This window comes from Symphodus melops (assembly GCF_947650265.1).
Source record: "Symphodus melops genome assembly, chromosome: 22".
NCBI classification, from domain to species: domain Eukaryota; kingdom Metazoa; phylum Chordata; class Actinopteri; order Labriformes; family Labridae; genus Symphodus; species Symphodus melops.
The window spans coordinates 5,313,868-5,331,387 of record NC_136712.1 but is presented as its reverse complement, the minus strand read 5'-3'; the positions used below and the strand labels follow the sequence as shown (position 1 = coordinate 5,331,387).

The 17,520-nt window shown below is 46.4% G+C and overlaps 1 protein-coding gene across 4 annotated transcripts in view; it reads left to right on the top strand.

The window, feature by feature from the left end:
• The window catches only part of bltp3b (bridge-like lipid transfer protein family member 3B), a 27,048-nt gene extending 9,800 nt beyond the window's left edge, over positions 1 to 17,248 (top strand). Inside the window, exons 3-24 of one of the 4 annotated variants that reach the window (XM_079335788.1) lie at positions 558 to 596; positions 1,770 to 1,861; positions 2,172 to 2,361; positions 2,451 to 2,591; positions 3,212 to 3,379; positions 4,036 to 4,216; positions 4,369 to 4,452; positions 5,288 to 5,449; positions 5,603 to 5,758; positions 5,949 to 6,064; positions 6,174 to 6,315; positions 6,772 to 6,965; positions 7,070 to 7,819; positions 8,242 to 8,927; positions 9,296 to 9,379; positions 10,042 to 10,190; positions 10,780 to 10,937; positions 11,118 to 11,268; positions 14,420 to 14,679; positions 15,025 to 15,133; positions 15,300 to 15,457; positions 16,587 to 17,248. In XM_079335788.1, the coding sequence (XP_079191914.1) occupies positions 558 to 596; positions 1,770 to 1,861; positions 2,172 to 2,361; positions 2,451 to 2,591; positions 3,212 to 3,379; positions 4,036 to 4,216; positions 4,369 to 4,452; positions 5,288 to 5,449; positions 5,603 to 5,758; positions 5,949 to 6,064; positions 6,174 to 6,315; positions 6,772 to 6,965; positions 7,070 to 7,819; positions 8,242 to 8,927; positions 9,296 to 9,379; positions 10,042 to 10,190; positions 10,780 to 10,937; positions 11,118 to 11,268; positions 14,420 to 14,679; positions 15,025 to 15,133; positions 15,300 to 15,457; positions 16,587 to 16,715 (4,299 nt within the window). In that variant the 3' untranslated portion in view covers positions 16,716 to 17,248. The remainder of the gene's footprint in view (positions 1 to 557; positions 597 to 1,769; positions 1,862 to 2,171; positions 2,362 to 2,450; positions 2,592 to 3,211; positions 3,380 to 4,035; positions 4,217 to 4,368; positions 4,453 to 5,287; positions 5,450 to 5,602; positions 5,759 to 5,948; positions 6,065 to 6,173; positions 6,316 to 6,771; positions 6,966 to 7,069; positions 7,820 to 8,241; positions 8,928 to 9,295; positions 9,380 to 10,041; positions 10,191 to 10,779; positions 10,938 to 11,117; positions 11,269 to 14,419; positions 14,680 to 15,024; positions 15,134 to 15,299; positions 15,458 to 16,586) is intronic. The other 3 variants (XM_079335790.1, XM_079335789.1, XM_079335791.1) reach the window with 3 other exon arrangements.
• The last annotated feature ends 272 nt before the right edge of the window (positions 17,249 to 17,520 follow it).

The window sequence follows — 17,520 nt, the reverse complement described above, 5'->3', positions numbered from 1 at the left end:
AATAGAGGTTGCTTTATTGATTACGCATAATTACACAGATTTAAGCCGTAGTAAATGCTTCTTCTGTGACGTCTGAAACTGACTGGCCTGACAGACGTAAGGCAAATAAAAAATGCATGTCTAATTCACTTACAGCAGTAAAATCCTGAACCCTTTCTCACTTCTTGATTTACTCTGACTGACTCTGTGTGTGTGTGTGTGGGGGGGGGAGAAAAACGGCAATCTAACACAAGCATTTCATGTATTTCACGATGAAATTTGACTCAGACTTGACGCGTGTTGAGGATTAATGGAGCTGAACCGGACACGCTGCCTGTCAGTCTATTGTCACACGTTTATTCATTTATTTTTTCTCTTCCTTTACATCTGAGCTTAACCGCCTGCTCCCTCTGCTTGATTTAATCCTACGCTACGTTCGGTTGCCTTAATGTAATTTTGTGCACCCCTCCGGCTGCTAAATTACATTTTGGGAGCTCGAAGAGATCAAGCGGTTGTTGTATTGGTGAGACTCCTGTGAGGCTGGAAAGCTGAGCTGCTGTTCTGTTTTTCATCCACAGATACCATGGACAAAGTTAAAGACTCACCCAATCTCTCTGGTAAGTTTCTCCTCTCACACCTGCTGTGTAAGTTGCTAAACAATCATTGTGTCCTTTTCTCATCGTTCGTTAAGGTTCCGTTTCCAAATCTGAACACACTGAACTGGGCCTTTCATCCCCTTGTAGTCATGCATCGTTTATAATCAGACCGTCTTGTGAAACAAAAAAATGGTAATTGACATCTGAAGTGCCGCAGAAAGACACCACAATGTGCTTGTTCGTCAACAGCAGCACCAACGAGTTGGACTACCCTGAATGAACGTTTCGCTTGGTGTATCTGAAGTAGTGCTTGCCCCCTACATCAGGACCCTGGAGATGTCAGCGGATGCGTCATCCCCAGAAGGCGTAGCTTGTTAAAACAGAGCACTCAGGTTCCCCTAAAGCAGCTGTAGAAGTAACTTCAGTGTTATTTGCAGACTCGGTTGTTGTCCTCCCACAGCTCCTCAGCTTGGCTCCTGTTGCTCTCCAGATTTGCTCCAATGGGGACAATTTTCCCCCCGCATCATGTGACGAGGGTTCGATCGAGCATGATTCATAAACAAGCCTCTCCCCTCACGGCTGCCACCTCGCTGCGCACGGGGGCGCAGGTGTTGGGTTGACTGACTGCCAGGCTGGTCCCAGTCCCCAGGTGGTTGTTAGATCCCAGTTCACAAGCTGCCTGAAACCAGCAGCAACCACAGGAAACACACGCTCCTTTTTTCTCAGCAGAACATAAAAGTGGCTTCCTCACATGTAAGGCCTCATGATTGATCTTTATATAAGGTATTACAACAAACATATCAGGGGAACAAAACAGTCCGTCAATCATGAAGCATAACTATCGTGACAGTAGAATATAAATGGCATGGTTTTGAGAAGGATGAACAAGAGCACTTTGTTGAATATGCTGTGAGTCACGACACTCTGAAGCCTAAAATCGTAATGACCTGACTCACATGCTTACTTTATGATGCAAAAACACGCCAGCTTGAAGTGCACAGCAAATCATGGTCATTTGAAGAGTATTTGTAAATAGGTGGAACCGCAGAAACAGGCTGACAAAACAGAGTAAAGAGATGCAACAACATGTATGTAGGCAGTGTATGTTTTTATTAAACAGTCTAAAGCTATGAAGAACATTTCGTAAAGACAACCATTCTAGGTCCTAAAGTGAAGCCTCTGACTTTGTTACAGACCCTGGATAAAGTGGTGATGGAGATGAGTACTTGTGATGAGCCTCGTCCCCCCAATGGGCCGTCTCCCATAGCAACAGCATCCGGACAAAAGTGAGTACTGCAGCTGTTTGTGTTCTACTTTTTTTTTTTTTTTAAATCTCAGATTTCATCATCTGACCTATGAACCTTTGGGTTCCAGGAGTGAAAGAGATGCACTAAATGAATCTTGATGACATTTTTCACTTGCTCAACATGAACTCATTTTAAGGGCAGTTGTTGTATTTGAGTCCTTTATTGTAAGTCCTTTCACTTCCTCACTTTGATTCGGTCTTCTTTTACGAGTCAGGTCAGGGGTGCTTTGCTGTTTTGAAACATTTTAATGTGTGTAAAAAAAGGTTGTCCACCTCTCCGTGTCATGCAGTGAATATGGCTTTGCTGAGAAGGTGGTCGAGGGGATTTCACTGTCCATCAACTCAATCGTCATCAGGATCAGTGCCAAGGCCTTCAACGCCTCCTTTGAGCTCTCGCAGCTGCAGGTCTACAGCGTCAACACCAGCTGGAGCATCAGCGACCTGCGTTTCACCCGCATCCAAGACCCTCAAAGAGGAGAGGTCAGTCACTTTTTTTTCTTCTTCTTTTGTCATTTAAATGTTGTCACCAAAAGTTTTTTACCTGGTTCTAACATACCCGTGTTGTCCAGATCTTGACGTTCAAGGAGATCAGCTGGCAGATGATACGAATTGAAGCTGACGCGATCCAGAGCGCCGAGCATGAGATGCTGAGCGCTCCGATTCGCCTCATCACAAACCAGTCCAAGATCCGAGTCACTCTGAAGAGACGGGTCAGCATCAAACATCGACACACACAGCAACACGCGCACCCACACACACACGCGCACACATATCCCTCCAATACAATCAGACAGCCACTGAAGGAAATCTGCCAGAGCACGCCTGAAACGGCTTCTCAAAGAAACATCCTCTTATCTGCTGCGAACAATAGTCGCTCTGTGTTGCCCCACGGGCTGAGACAGAAGGAATTTATCAACTGGGTAGTATGCATTCAAGCAAAAACACCACTCTTGTCTGTTTTGGATTGTATAGATTTAATAGAAGGCTGCATAAAGTGCACAAAGAATATTGTATCAGTGTCGTCGACCCCATTTGTTCCTTTTACAGAAACACTGAATAAACTATTTCTCACAATATTCACTTCCAGAAATGCTGCCAGTGTAGTTCTTGTTATAAAGGGGATACACAGTTTAGAGTTGAACAGATTAAAAGCATGTGACGTGTGCTTCGCTGGCCTTTTCAGAGTCAGGAGAAAGCAGTTCTTTTACGAACACAGAGGTCACACAATAAGAGAATTCCCCTGCAGGTGTCGTTTTACATTAATTGGAGCTCTCAGGCCACCTCCATCTGCATAATACATGTTCATACCTAACGGCTCTGTCTGACACAGATTAAGGACTGCAACGTTGTGGCCACCAAGCTGATTCTGATCCTGGATGACTTGCTCTGGGTGCTGACCGACTCCCAGCTCAAAGCCATGGTGCAGTATGCCAAGTCTCTGAGCGAGGCCATGGAGAAGTCCGCACAGCAGAGGAAAAGCATGGCCACGGAAGAACAGGTGCACACACAACTGCCTTTCTCCTGGTATTGAGGTCAAATGGAGCATTTCATGGTCTTCTTTAACACTCCTGAAACTGTTGATTCCTCTCCACGTTGCTGTCTCCTTTTCTTATTTTCCCCAATGTTTTAATGTTTCTCCACCCTTCCTGGTCCATGCCCTCATTCCCCCCTTTGTGGATGGACTCTGTCATGGTCTGATTGTTTGTCCTTGCAACCAAGGAATCATGTCTGCCCCTTCTCTGTGCCACTCCACTCATGCCATATGGCGTCAATCTGTGTGCACCATCTTCATCTCCGTCTGCTGCCAGTTTTTTTTTTTTTTTTTTTTTTTTTCGCACAATCATAAAAACACAAGTTTCCATCAAATTTAGGGTGGTCAATGTTTGTTTCTATCATAGGCTGTAAAAATAAGTTTGACACTCCATCTGCTGGTCGATTTGAGAATTGCAGGATCCAGCTTTTTATTCATGCTTAGAGCTATTTGAATGTGTCGCTACGGTTCAAAACAAAAATAGAATTAATACTTTAAGGAGCAACACTTACACGAGACAACAGCCTGAAGGGTTTTACAATCACAACCTTTACTATCAGCACGTGAATTGTCATTAATCGTACAACTGCACTCCCCCCCCCCCGTGCACCTCTGTTGATCAGGTGTCATCAGCGCCCCCCTCAGCCCAGCAAGTTCGCACCCAGCAGGCGTCCTCAGCGGCCGACCAGAGTGCATCCATGGCCAACCTGTTCAGCGCTTTCGACGTGTGCGAGACGTCCCACCACCTGCAGATCACGCACCTCGACCTGCACATCTGTGACGACACCCACGCGAAGGACAAAGGTGAAACACACACGCGCAGATTGACACATTTACATGTGCATTTCTCCACGTGCATATTCATGGCGTTTCCATGCCAAAGAAACAAGTGTGCCAACATCTTCACTAAAAATATTCAACTTGACTATTTTTTTGTTTTTCATCCCTCTCTGCAGTGAGGAATAAGAGAATAGCAAGTGGAGCCATGCAGCTTTCCTTCAGCGCCATCACTCTGGACTACTACCCTTTCCACAGAGCAGGTGTCAATTCTGCAGAGATTTTAACACCATCTAACCTCGACTGCTATGCAGTACTCACTAATCCGTCTGCAAACAGCTGCATCTTTTATTGCTTCACATCAAATAGACTTAGAGAAGGCGTCAGAGTGTACGCCAATGATCTCTTCTGAGCAGACTTGCAGGAATTATAGATTTGTCTTCCCATAGACCAAACACACAATCCTTAAACAGCATCCTCCTCTCTTTCTGTTCTATCTCCTTTTATCCTTTATCCTATAAAAAACGATTCACACTCTCTTCTTGTTCCAGTTAGCTTTTTTCTTCGATAGTTGCAGTTTTTATTTTTATTTTTTCTTGTTACATCATGTTCTGGATTTACAGTATCAAGACAATATACACTACCGCAGTCATTCTAAGAAAATTACCAGTCTCAAGTTTCAGTGCTTTTAAACTAATTGGACCAAAGGACAAATAGAAAGATTCTTATGAAAAAATAGCGTTCGTACAAGACGAAGTATGTAGAGAAATTAAAATCACAATAAAAAAAAAGCATACACGAATCTTTAAAAGCAGAGCAAGAGTCCAGATGTACCATGATGATTTTCAAACATTTCAACAGTCAATTGTCATCTTAGCAGCATGTTGGTAAGTTCTGTTACAGACGTGAAAATAACTTCATAGAAATGATCGTTTTCCTCCATCTCTTTTCCTTTCAAGTCATATCGAGACATCGCTTATCTACTACTTTCACTCCTTACCATGTCTAGATAAAAAACGCCTCATGGCAGCTTTAGGATTTACTTTAAACAAATAATGGATACCTAACTAAGTACGTTTTGCTTTTTAACCTCTCCAGGGGAAAGTTGTCTCCACTGGATGCACTACAGTGAGGCCACAAAGACCAGAGAGGGCTGGGCACGGAGTCTGCTCGATGAGTTCAAGTCCAACGTGGAGATGTTGAAGAGCACAGTGCGAGACCAGCAAGGCCCGCCCCCTGCGCACACTTCCCCACAACACAGTAAGGACACACACACACACCCACGCAGAGACACACACACACATAAACGACAAGTTGTGCGGTGCAAATCAATTTATTTGAGGAGTACATTCTTGTTAAATCTCCTGGTACGCACGTGAAGAACATCATCCCTGTGGGTTTTCTGTCCTCCAGTGTCCCTTAGGGACGATGTGTATGGGCCTCTAGGAAGTCAGGAGAGATCAGGAGGAGGAGGAGGAGGAGTAGGGCTTAGAGAGGCAGAGGGAGGACTCCTAGAGTGGAGCTCACACACACAGCCTCCAGCCCAGTGCTGCTGGTGCCTAGAGCCAGGTACCACGGTGTGTGTGCGCACGGCTGTGTGCGGTGATACACACCTTTTTTTTTTGCGAGTCAGACAGGTTTCTAATCAGAGAGTTGTTGCTCTGTCTATCCCCCCCCCCCCTTCTTTTCCATTCCGTTTCATTTTGTTCCTCTTTTTATATCCCCCTTCTCTTCCTTCCTTTCCTTTCTTTCTATTCAGGTAAGATAAGCACCTCCTCCAGCGTCTCCTTCAGTCCTCCCCCCGATCAAAGCCCAAAGACGCAGCTCATGTCCAGCTCTGTGGTCCTCAGGATGGCCGACTTCAGCATCTACCAGGTCACAACAAACACACTTTGCCTTCTCCAACCTTTTAGATAGGGACTCACTCGGACCACACAGAGTTTGACTGACAGTTCTGAGTCGACCTCTGCTCGTCTTTCTGCAGGTTTCAACTGCAGACCAGCGTCGCTCCAGCCCCAAAGCCATGATCTCCTGCAACAAGAAGTCCTTGTACCTTCCCCCAGAGATGCCAGCCATTCACGTGGAGTTCACGGAGTACTACTTCCCCGATGGAAAAGACTACCCCAGTAAGACTTTAAGTGAACACTGTATGAAAGCAGCATCTCGCTTTAAAAAGCATTAATCCTCATTAGTAGGTCACGCGCTGTGTAAGTGGCTGTGTTTGTACACCAGGCACACTGTTTTGACAGCAACTTACTGCACCTCTCGTCTCTTTCCGATCTATGCAAGTAGAGTAATTCAGATGTGGGGAACTCATTGAGCGGTGTGGCTGAGAGGGCATTGATTTTCTGAATTCCACTCAATGCTCTGGATAAAGAATCACCCAATTAATTCATGCTATCAGTTTGTCGCCATTAGGAAACATTTTTCAAACAGTTACAAATCTTCTTTTTTTTTTGTCAAGCAAGGGAAATAAAATCATTGTTTCTTGTTCTCTTTGGGACTTTTCTTCTTCTTCCCCTTTCCAAGTTCTATACGTGCGAAAGAATGTGTAACCACATATTTCTTCCCGTCTCCTCCAGTTCCGTGTCCTAACCTGTACGCCCAGCTGAACGCCCTGCAGCTGGTCCTGGATCCTCGCAGCTTGGTTTGGATCAACCTTTTCGCTCTTGACCTCAGGCAGAGTCTGGAGCAGTTCATGGAGATCTACAAGCTCAGCGACTCTCAGAAACCCGAAGAGCACGTCGACATCAAGATTGACGGACTCATGCTGAAGGTGAGACTGTGAAATGTTGACAAAACAGGTTTTTGCTCGGGATAAGTATTTCTTTTTAATTCTCCGGTATTTATTTTCTGTATTTTTTTTTCCTTGCCGTTCAGCTGGTTATTCCCACCGATCCAGACGCTTCCTGTCCTGCTGATCTGCCTCGCTCCATATCAGTGCAGACGTCAGAAATGGTCGCCACGAACACCCGGCAACCGGCGAACTGCACCCGCTCCCACCTTGAAGCCCTGCTGCAGGCCTTCGAGGAGGAGCCCTTCTTCTCCCCTTCTTATTCCTCGTTCCCTCGCACTTCCTCCTCCTTACCCCTGCTGCACCCTGTCTTCCAGCGTCACGCACACGAACAAGACACTAAGCTCCACGACATTTACCGCGGCCTGGTGTCGCCGACTATGGGCACAGATGCCCTCAAGATGCCAGCCGTTTGTGACTTTTGGGCGCTGCACTTTGCCCAGTTCTGGGTGGACTATGAAGGCACCCGTGGAGGAAAAGGGCGGCCGCAGCCCTTCGTGGACTCCTTCCCTCTTACCGTGTGGGCGTGTCAGCCTGCGAAGATAGTTCAGCACCAGGAGAGGCTCAGATGTGCAGCCGGATCGAGCATGTCCCGGAGCACATCCGGAGAGGCTGTCGCACGGCTGCAGAGGAAACGATTGCTAAAGGAGTTTTACAGCACCGATAGCGCGCCGACCTCAACTCACGGCAGCGAGGCCACACAGCCTCCCAGTAACGGACTACATAAACCACACTCATTGGACAGTCTGCCGTCCACCTCTTCTTCTTTATCATCATCCAGTAAAGATGCAAGTTTGCAGGCTTTAGTGCACGTGCAGAAGCATTTAAGCGCTCAGGTATGTTGTTCTTAAGAATAATTAAATACGTTTCTTGACAAATCAAATTTCTTAAATGTAAAGTGCTGCTTCATCACATAAGATGAATGCTTGTGCACGTTTGTTCTTAGGATAGGTGATAGTTTTTTTTTAAATTCAGCTGTGGAGGTAACATAGCAGGACGCCAGGATGTAAACTTAGCACAAACCACAAAGCTAACCTCACAATGTTACGTTCTCAGAGGAAGCTCAGTGGTGGATTGTCCAAGTTGCCATTATTTACAAGAAACTACAGCAACACACGTTATTTGCATCATGGCTTGGACTACTGCCTTATAACTAATTAACGTGTTAATGTATTCCTTATTTGTCACAGGCAGATTTCAAAGAGTGTAAATACATCACAGCTAGGTGTATTAACCACCATTTGTTTTGTGTGTCCAGGTGAGCCACCGGCAGTACGTGTTTCTTATGCAACTTCAGCGCAGCATCAAAGCCCTGCAGCAGACCCTGCAGCAGGACCTGGAGGAGATGGGCTCCAAGAAAGATCGTAAGGATCCCACGAAGCCTCCCGCAGACCACCAGCCCTTCAACGTCTGCCTCGGCCTTCTGCTGAAAAGCGCCGAGGTGTCCCTGCTCCTGAAGCCCGTCTCTCAGCCCGAGGGTTCGAGGTCTCCTCTGGGCTCGGAGCTCTCCCCGTCGGAGAGCCGAGGCACTCTGGAGCCCGGGAGCGATGGCGGGGACGGGGTGGAGAAAGGGAGCGAGGGAGCTGGATCGGCGTCTGAAGGAGCAGCAGCAGCCAAAGGTGCATGCAACACGGTAGACCAGCTGCTTTGTGGCGACGGCTCGGACGGCCCCGCCCCGCTCGTCCCCACATCCACATCAACAGCTACACGTCCTGACTTCAATCACAAAGCCTCACTGGAGGAGAGGACTACAGCTAAGAACCCAGGGAGGTGGAGTTCAGAGGAAGGGGGCGAGGCGGCTGTTGATGGGTTGACCGGGGGTGAAGAAGTAGGAGCTGGATTAGATTGTAAAACGCAGACCGGTGAGTCCCTGTTGGACCCTCTGAGCAGCAAAGACTGGAGCGACAAAGACGCTGCCAACAAGATGCCTCAGTCAATATCAAGGTAATCTGACCAGCACACAGAGAGGCTGGTTGTTTTTATACTACAGTTTCATTACTTCTTCGAGGCGACACGACTCGACTGAATTGAAACATTTTTCTCTTTTAAATGAATCTGTCTTCTGAACACAAGAGCTGTGCGTCAAACCCCCCTCACCAGTGTTTGTCAGCCTCCTGAATCAAACATGTGAATGTTTCTGACATCATGAACGTTCTTTGGCCGTGTGCTTCAACATCCTGTCTTTGTCCTCATCTACTTTATCCTCTTGTTTTAACTCCTTCACGTCCTTAACTGCCTCCTGACCTCTGCTCTGACCCTTGTGAGGTGTGTGTGTGTGTGTGTGTGTGTGTGTGTGTTTTCTCTCTACCAAGGAAAGGAAGTTTGTCTGTGGTTTCTGACCTCCTCAGCTCCTCAAACTCCAGCAGATCCACCTCCCTTTATTCCATGTCAAACATGTAAGGCAATGGATCTGTGTCTCGCTGTGCTAACGAGCGTGTGCGTGACTGGCTCTTTTACTCTTCAGTGAGCGCTGAGTGTGTTTGAGAATCCCCCCGCGGGCATGCGTCTGCACGTGTGCATGACTCTCTGGTGTTCGTCTGTGTGTTTTCCCTGTGTTTGGCGTCCACTTGTTGACTGGCGGTTGATGGTCGTACAAGCGAAAAGCTTCTTGTTTGTGACAGTTCTCTCTTCTTCTTCTTCTTTTTTTTTTTTTTTTTTTTTTTTTCCCCTCTCGAGCCTTGTGTTCTCTTGTCTTTTATGGGAGCCCGTTTGATCGTGTATGTTGTGATCGTTTCTGACGCTTGGGAGGATAGCACGCTTAGATCTAACATGACCTTAGACGACATCACACAAAGGAACAAAGACATATTTGATTCATGACTTTGAGAGTAAGAGCTGTCAGCTCTCTCAGAGCTCAGTCGTTTTGCATAAGAATAGAAGTCCTATTATATCAGATGAAAGAAAAGAAAGAAAACTACACCTGTTTTTTTTATATACTATCTTTGAATTCAATCATTAAACTGCATGTGACTTGTTGCCCAGGTAAATACAAAAAAAAAAAGCTCTTCACATTTCTACATGCATTATGTGTGTGTGTGTGTGTGTGTGTGTGTTGTAGTGGTCGCTTGATGCGGGACCGTTCCCAGTCCAGCTTCTCTGTCTCCTACAAGAACATGAAGAAAAGCCCGTCCCTGCAGTCCCTGGATAACATCTCCATCGACAGCTACCTGATGGAGGACGGAGACGCGTACAGTCTGCTGGAGAGAGGTGCGGCCATCTTTGATGCATGTTTGACACAGCGAGTCGTTGCTTAGGACTGTGTGTGTCGGCGGTGATGAGGCGATGTGGTTGATCATGACACGTTACAGGATACGTGGCCCAACGATAACGATGACATCACATGGATTTAAAATGACTGGTGCAGAATGCAAACATGCATTTTTTTTCATTTAAAGAATCATAATAAAAAGAGAGATGGACACAAAATGTGTCTCAATAAGATTCTAATCCAACCAGAAGATAAATCCTGCTTAACCCAAACTCTTCACTTTGATTGAAGTTCCAAAATGAAAAACGGCTTTTCTATTCAATGAAACCTCTCAATCCGTCTGTTTCCATCACAAATGTCTCTGAAGCACGAAAGCTTATTCTGACATCTGGGCTCCTCATTTAGAGGTCGATTTTAAAATAAACACACCGTCACATCACATGTAGTGGTAGGTAAGTGTGTCGACCAGGAGGGGGCAGCATTGTTGTGATGCAGTCGGGGATGTGAAGCGCTCTGATGATGCTTTGTAGTGCACACTCAGTCATAGTAACCCAACAAAGTGTTTTTATATCTTTATTTATGATACAGATGACGTGTCCATGTCAGGCTTCAAGGATGCCATCAGTGAGCAGAGCAACACTGAGAGTGCCGCCGAGGCTGCGATTGGCCGCGAGCAGGAGGGGGGCGTGTCCCCAGACACTGTCAGCGCCACGTCCCAGAGCACTGACGATCCCACCAAAGATATAGTAAGACTGCAAAACTACAAGAAGGAAGGAGAAGTTCCTTAAAAAAAAATTCAAAAAAAAAGTCAAAAACAGTTGTTACAGAATGGATGGATCGAGATTCTCCTTCCACTTTTAACTGTTGAGGTCGCCTACCTGGAAGACTGGCTGATTCTCTTTGTCCATGTTTTTTTTTTCTCCCAGGTGTCCGTGCTGATGCTGAAGGTGCGGTCGGTGTGTGTGGCCATGGAGGCGGAGGGCGAGAGCACGGCCGTGGCTCTGGAGGTGGGACAGGTCACACCAAGCCAGCTGGGCAACGTCAGCCTGAGGCAGTACCTCAGCAACCGCAGCCTGGGTGAGAACCAGCACGACAACACACCTCACTTTATGACTCGTTATTTTTATCTGTTGTATGTTTTCTCCACGGAATCACATCTCCACGTGCATTTGAAAAAAAACTGCCTTTTAAAACATTGCAAAATAATTCACAGTAAGGTATCTCTAACCTTAAATTGACAAAATGTTATTTTAAAATGTGAGTTGGATGATTACATAAAATAAAATGCACCAAAATAGAGGTTTGGAGGCTGCAGCCTCTGGTTCATGTTGGAAGATGAAAGTGAAGAGGCATTTGTTATGATATCGAGCGCACATGTAAGGCAGCTATGGAACAAGAAAGAACTGCTGAGGAAAGCCAGCGACACGTGTGTGAATTTAAACGACCTCGTGCTCCTACTTTTACACTTGTGAAAATTCTTTTTGGACGATCTTTTTGCCATATATAGCCTTATTTGACAGTAGAGTGAGAGAGAAAGGAAGGATGTGTGAGAAAGGTCTCAGAGCAGACGTGGACCATCAGGACGCTTCATGAGCGGCCCCTGCTATGCTTATTTTTTATTTTTTTTTCAATGGCTGGGTCAACGTTTAACACAAGACTGACAGATGGAGGGACAGGCAGGATATTCCATCATCAATAGAAGCAGGAAGGTGGTAAACGTTTGGTGCCACTCATACATGTGAAAGACTTTTTTTTTTTCTTCTTGTTTGGTCATGATTGTTAATTGAATATTTAGAGTTTTTATACCGTTAAAATGGTCAAAGCCGAACATGAACACAGCACATTGGGCTGTGAGTTTTTTCACAGGAAGTGAATTGATTTGAAATGATAAGGAGTAGAGGAGTCATTCCTGAAAATGAAAAAAAAACGTTGCAGCACTAATTCTGGAATCTCTGTTTCCAAAACTCACATTTACACACTAACACACACACACACACGCACCCTCCCTCCTTTTATTTACCCTGCGTAACTCCCCCCTCCACAGGTATGGTGGGTTCAGTACCAATACCTGCTCAAAGCAGCCAAGGTAACTGCTGTGTGTTCATTCACCATCTGTGACCTAACACGCATGCCTGCCTCAGAGTGTCTCTTTACGTGTGTGTGTGTGTGTGTGTGTGTGTATGTTTGTGTGTACACAGATTGCCAGTGTGTGTTTTTCTTCTAGTGCGTCTCCTGTGAACTCTCATTTCCAGGATGTCTTTTGCTCTAAAGCATGCTCTGATGACGCTAGCAGATATCCTGCAAGTGATGGCATGATGTGTGTGTGCGTGTGTGTTTGACTGCTCATTGCTCAGCAGGAGAGGGTGCGTCTCTTTTACTCCGGTGTGTGTGCGTGGGTGTGTGCGTGAGAGGTTAAATTTGACAGTAATGGAGTGAGTGCTCCCATTATTTGCAACATTAGGCCCACAACTTCAACTGTGCGTGTGTGTGCGCGCGCCAGATTCAAATGAACTGCGGCTATTTGTGCAGGCTGCTGTTAACCCCTGATCTTCTCTTCTTCTGCCCTGCCTAATTCCCTCTCTCTCTCTCTCTCTCTCTCTCTCTCCTCCCCCCCTCCTCTCTCGCCCCTCATCTCTCCACTGCAGCAGACTTTGCAGTTTCACTCCAATGATTCAGGCAATGAGAGCAACGCCAGCTTCACCCCCCTCGCTACCTCTCCTCCTATCTCAAAAGAGCCATCCTCCTCCTCCTCCTCCTCCTTTTTCTTCCTCCACCTTTCCTCCTCACACTTCCCTCCAGCTCCTACTCCATCTTCCTATTAATCCTCTGTCATTTAACCCTCCTCCTCCTCCTCTTCCTCCTCCCTCTCTCGGCCGTCTTTTCTCTTCCCTTCCTGTCTTATCACAGACGCTCAGTCCTTAGCTGCCTCCCCCGCCCTCCCCTTCTCTCTCTCTCTCTCTCCCTACTCACTCCTGTCTTGCCTCATTTTGCCTCCATCCCGGAATAACAGAAAAAATGTTGTATCTCAGGAAGCTGTCAGGTGTGTGTGTGTGTGTGTGTGTGTGTGTGTGTGTGTGTGTGTGTGTGTGTGTGGATGTAATTGCTTTGTGGCATTAACCCTCTCTTGACTCTTTTTTTCCTATCCAGAGGGATGGCTCACACGTCTCACCTCCATAATGAAAACACTTGTTTGTCTTCTAGTGCTTCTTTTCCTCCTGTTAAAGTGTTCTGGCCAGCTAAATGTTTGGAAAGTATCTCTGACTTCTTAACCTCTTCTTTCAACCCGCCCGTTTGTCACGTTCCTCACTATTCACCTCCTCTGTCGTCTTTTTCGTGACAGAAATAAAGTCCCGTCTTTTCTCACATTTTGTGACAAAGAGAGTCAAATTGAGGTCGCTCAGGAATAAAAAAAAACCCCAAAACGTTATTCTCGGAAAATGTTCAACTCCTCCGTCTCAGTTCTTGTGGTTAAAATTTCTCTTTGAGTTCTCGATACTGAGGTGGGAGTTTCCTCCGCACCCTCAAATCCCCGGTCCTTGAAATAATTAAACATCACTGCAGTGAAGAGCCCGTGGGATCGCACGAATTCTCAGCTCTCCTTCGGCCTACCTCAGGACTCGCTCCTCTCTCTTTTTTCTTTTCCAGCTTTTCTTTCAAACCTTTTCTCTCCTGCTGTCTTCTTTTTCTAATATCATGCCGATATCAAACTTACCCCTTTCTTCACACCTGGCCTCAACACGCATTCCTTTTTTTTCAAATGGCGTGCACACGACCATTGTAATGAAACTAAACTCATTCACTGCAGTCAAACTGAAGTGCAAACCCCGTTAGCCTCGGTCGATAAGACGTCCCAGATTTGGATCTCTCAGCCTCGTCCAGCGTGCTCGCGTGCTTACCTTATTGAAACAAATATGATTCAATAAGAAGCTGAGGAGGATTGTTGGCCTCCGCCCACTCCTCCCCCCCCCCTGCTGTGGGATCATGATGGTCACTGTGGGATCAGGTGGAGGAGGATGAGGTGGATTAAACAAATTAGATGGGCAGGTTAGTTAATCACATTAGAGATGAAGCATTTCTCTAAACGCTCCCTGAGGTGCAGAGAATTCATCAACAAACTCGGACTGAGAAGTTTAGACTCCAATAATAACCTAATGAGAACAAAATCGTCAGCGCACCCCCACAGATAAGACACCGAGGCTAATGCTAACGCCCTCCTTCGCTCCCACAGCTGGAGGCGACCTCAGCTCCGCGTCCGCCAGGGGCCTCCACAGTCCGGAGGTCCGGGCCCGCCTGGAGAGCGGGCCGTGCGCCGCCGCTCACTCCCCGCTTGCCGTGCGCAACGGCTTCCTGCAGCTGCGTCTCCACGGATACCAGGCCAGCTTCTTGATGTCCACGATGCGTAACCTGGCCCACTTCCTGGAGGACGACTCCGCGCCGCTGGTGCTGCCCATGGAGATCAGCGTCAGGGACACACACATCCACTTAAAGGTGAGCATCCTGGGTGTCTGGGTGTCATTTTCCTCTTCTTGTGTTTTCCTACAAAATTTCCAGCAGGATTGTTGTCCTAGTTTTTCAATTGTGTAGCACTAATAGACCTCATAAGTCAAAGTCAAACAGTGTAGCAGCTTCCACAACCAAGTGAAATATTTTGAACCATGGCCTAATTGGAATTTGGATTGAACTGAATATTTAATGATAAAGGCCTTCCTGTCTTCTCTCTCGGGTTCCTTTACGCGTGAGTAGGTTTGCTGTGGAACTCATGGGGCTCATTTCTCTCACACACAGACACACACTCTCACTTTTCCACTAAACTGTCTGTCCTCTCCGCTGCAGGACGACGGCCCACGTGACAACCTCTCCGACTCGGAGCACTCTCCGATCACGCTGCACGTGGACAGCCTCGTCATTCACAGGAGAGACGACGGCTCCTTCTCCATCGGAGGTTAGAAACGCACGCTCTTCTCATCTGCCACACATCTGCCACACCTCCCCTTCACAGCCCATTCACTGCGCTTACGTAACATGTCCGACGAAATGCTTTTACGCCCGAGCTCTCCTCGCCCGCACCTCCCAAATAAACCTCTTCTGTCTTTGTTGGCTCCTCGCAGTGGACACAACGGCCGAGGCCAAACCCCGGAAGGATGGCGTGTTGATTGACAGCGCTCTGAGTCCGCTCCCTGAGGTGGTGGGCAGCGTCTGCGCTGTACCGAAGGCGACGCAGACACAAGCCCCGCCCACCAGCCCACCTCCTTCCAGCAGAGAAAACGTAAGAAAGTATCGTGTTTGGGTTGATTGGCACAAAACGACACCCACGACAACTGGAAACAAACCTCCGTTTCTTCCAGCTCATCTCTTTTTCCTCTTCTGGACTTTTTCCTCCGACAAACGAGGAAGACCATTTCTTTCCTCGAAATCTTTTCACATGATGCCAAAATGTGGTTTTCAGATGATTCCAGCTCCATGTTTGGCTTCCATTTTATTTCAGTGGGAGTCATATTTTTCTTTAATTTTATGCAGAGTACAAGAATAGTGCATTGAATAGTTACATAATTCAGTTTTTCAACCCACAAGTCCTGTGAACAAAAACAACCAAACACGCATGTTGTCATTTTAACATGACTGTGTTAGTGTGAAGAGACACCAGTGATGAGCTTTCTTATTTCCTACTGTTTACCCAGACCTTCTCACGCCTGTGCTTTTACATAATGTTTTACTTGTGAGGCCCAGAAGATTTCACTGACCAACAAGTGTCTCACAGATCACCAGGCCAAAAAACGTCCAGTTACCATTTGACTCCTTTTCATAGAGTCTTTGTTTGCAGATTTGATCGGTTTCTGTCCAGAGAGGTAGGGACAACCTTTTAGAATCTCTACCTGTTTGTTTCATTGTGTTCGGACCTTCAACAAGTGATAAAGGTCTTAAGTAAGGTAGATTTTAGTTTTCACTGCACCTCGTGGATCAACACAATTTCCTCAGTGGCATCGTATTGCATCCTATGATATTGTATCGTACTACCATTGTCAGAAGGATCAAACCGTTACAAAGGGAAAGTGCATGGTGGGTAGAATCAAGACGACTAAATGCAGTCGATCCGCAGAGAGAAGTCCAGTCTGTTTGATGTCGGTCTGTTCAGTTTGGGAAAATGAAAAAGGAGAGAATAACAACAGAGAAGTGTACAGAAGTGAAGACGGCACAGAACAGAAGGTGCGATGTGATACAGACGTGTTGATGAATGGAAAAGAAAACGTCAGCACACTCTGCTTCATCTCCATGACCGTCAAGCAGGTTCACCATGACAACCTTCATTAATTAATGTTGAGTTTAAGTTTTTTAGGACGCTACATAACGAGCGGACAGCGTGCCTCACTCTTGTCCACGTCTCTCCTGGTTTACAGATGCTGGTGGAGGAAAACGAATGTCTTAAATTGGAGCTGTCGCGAGCCAAGATGGCGCTGGCTGAGGCTCAGATGGAGAAGGACTCGCTGCTGCACCGCATGAAGAATCTTAAAGTCAACACCAGCTAGACCCGGGATCACTCGATCCGTTTTTTTCAAGCGAGCCAGCCAGTCTTATCCAGCACCTCGCCGGTGTGAGTGTGAGCAACAAGTTCATAAAAAAAAGGGGGGGGGGATTTTTGTTGTTGTTGTCGTTTTAAGCGGCTCCCTTTGTGCGCTTCTTTTGTTGAGTGAGCTGCTATGGCTGCGTTCACACTGCAGGTCAAAGAAACCGGAATCTATGTCGTCTATATGACTTGGATCTGATGTTTTGATGACAGCTTGAATAATCCAAGTTGCATACAATCTGACTTTCTCAGATTTGGGCCACCTTCATATTTTGAATCTAAATCAGACACAAGCCGGTTCTTTAGCAGCACGACCTCGAGGTCAGCCTCACGGACAAATGAAGAACTGCCAGAAAGAAAATACTGAAAGAAAATAAGACTGACTGTGTGAATGTGAACAATGAGGCTTATAATATCACCTTACCATCATTGGTGCACAATGGATATGAATATTATACTCCCCATTACTTCAATTAAATTAATTATTTTCTCATATGTGGCGAGTCTGACATTTTTAACTCGTAATATTTCAGCTGCAACCCAACAGAAAAAAACCGAATGGCATGTGGCTTATAAAAATGTAAAAGCAGTAAGTGTGATTGTTTAGATCTTAAAGTAGAATGCTTCAGTGCTTTGTTTAGCTCCTGTTGTAGGATGATAAAAGACCTGATCTGTCACCATCATACAGGCTTATTGACCTGAACACTCGTCCATGAGAGACGGTGTGCGTCAGCCTCCCCAACACACAGACCTCTGATCAAGAGATC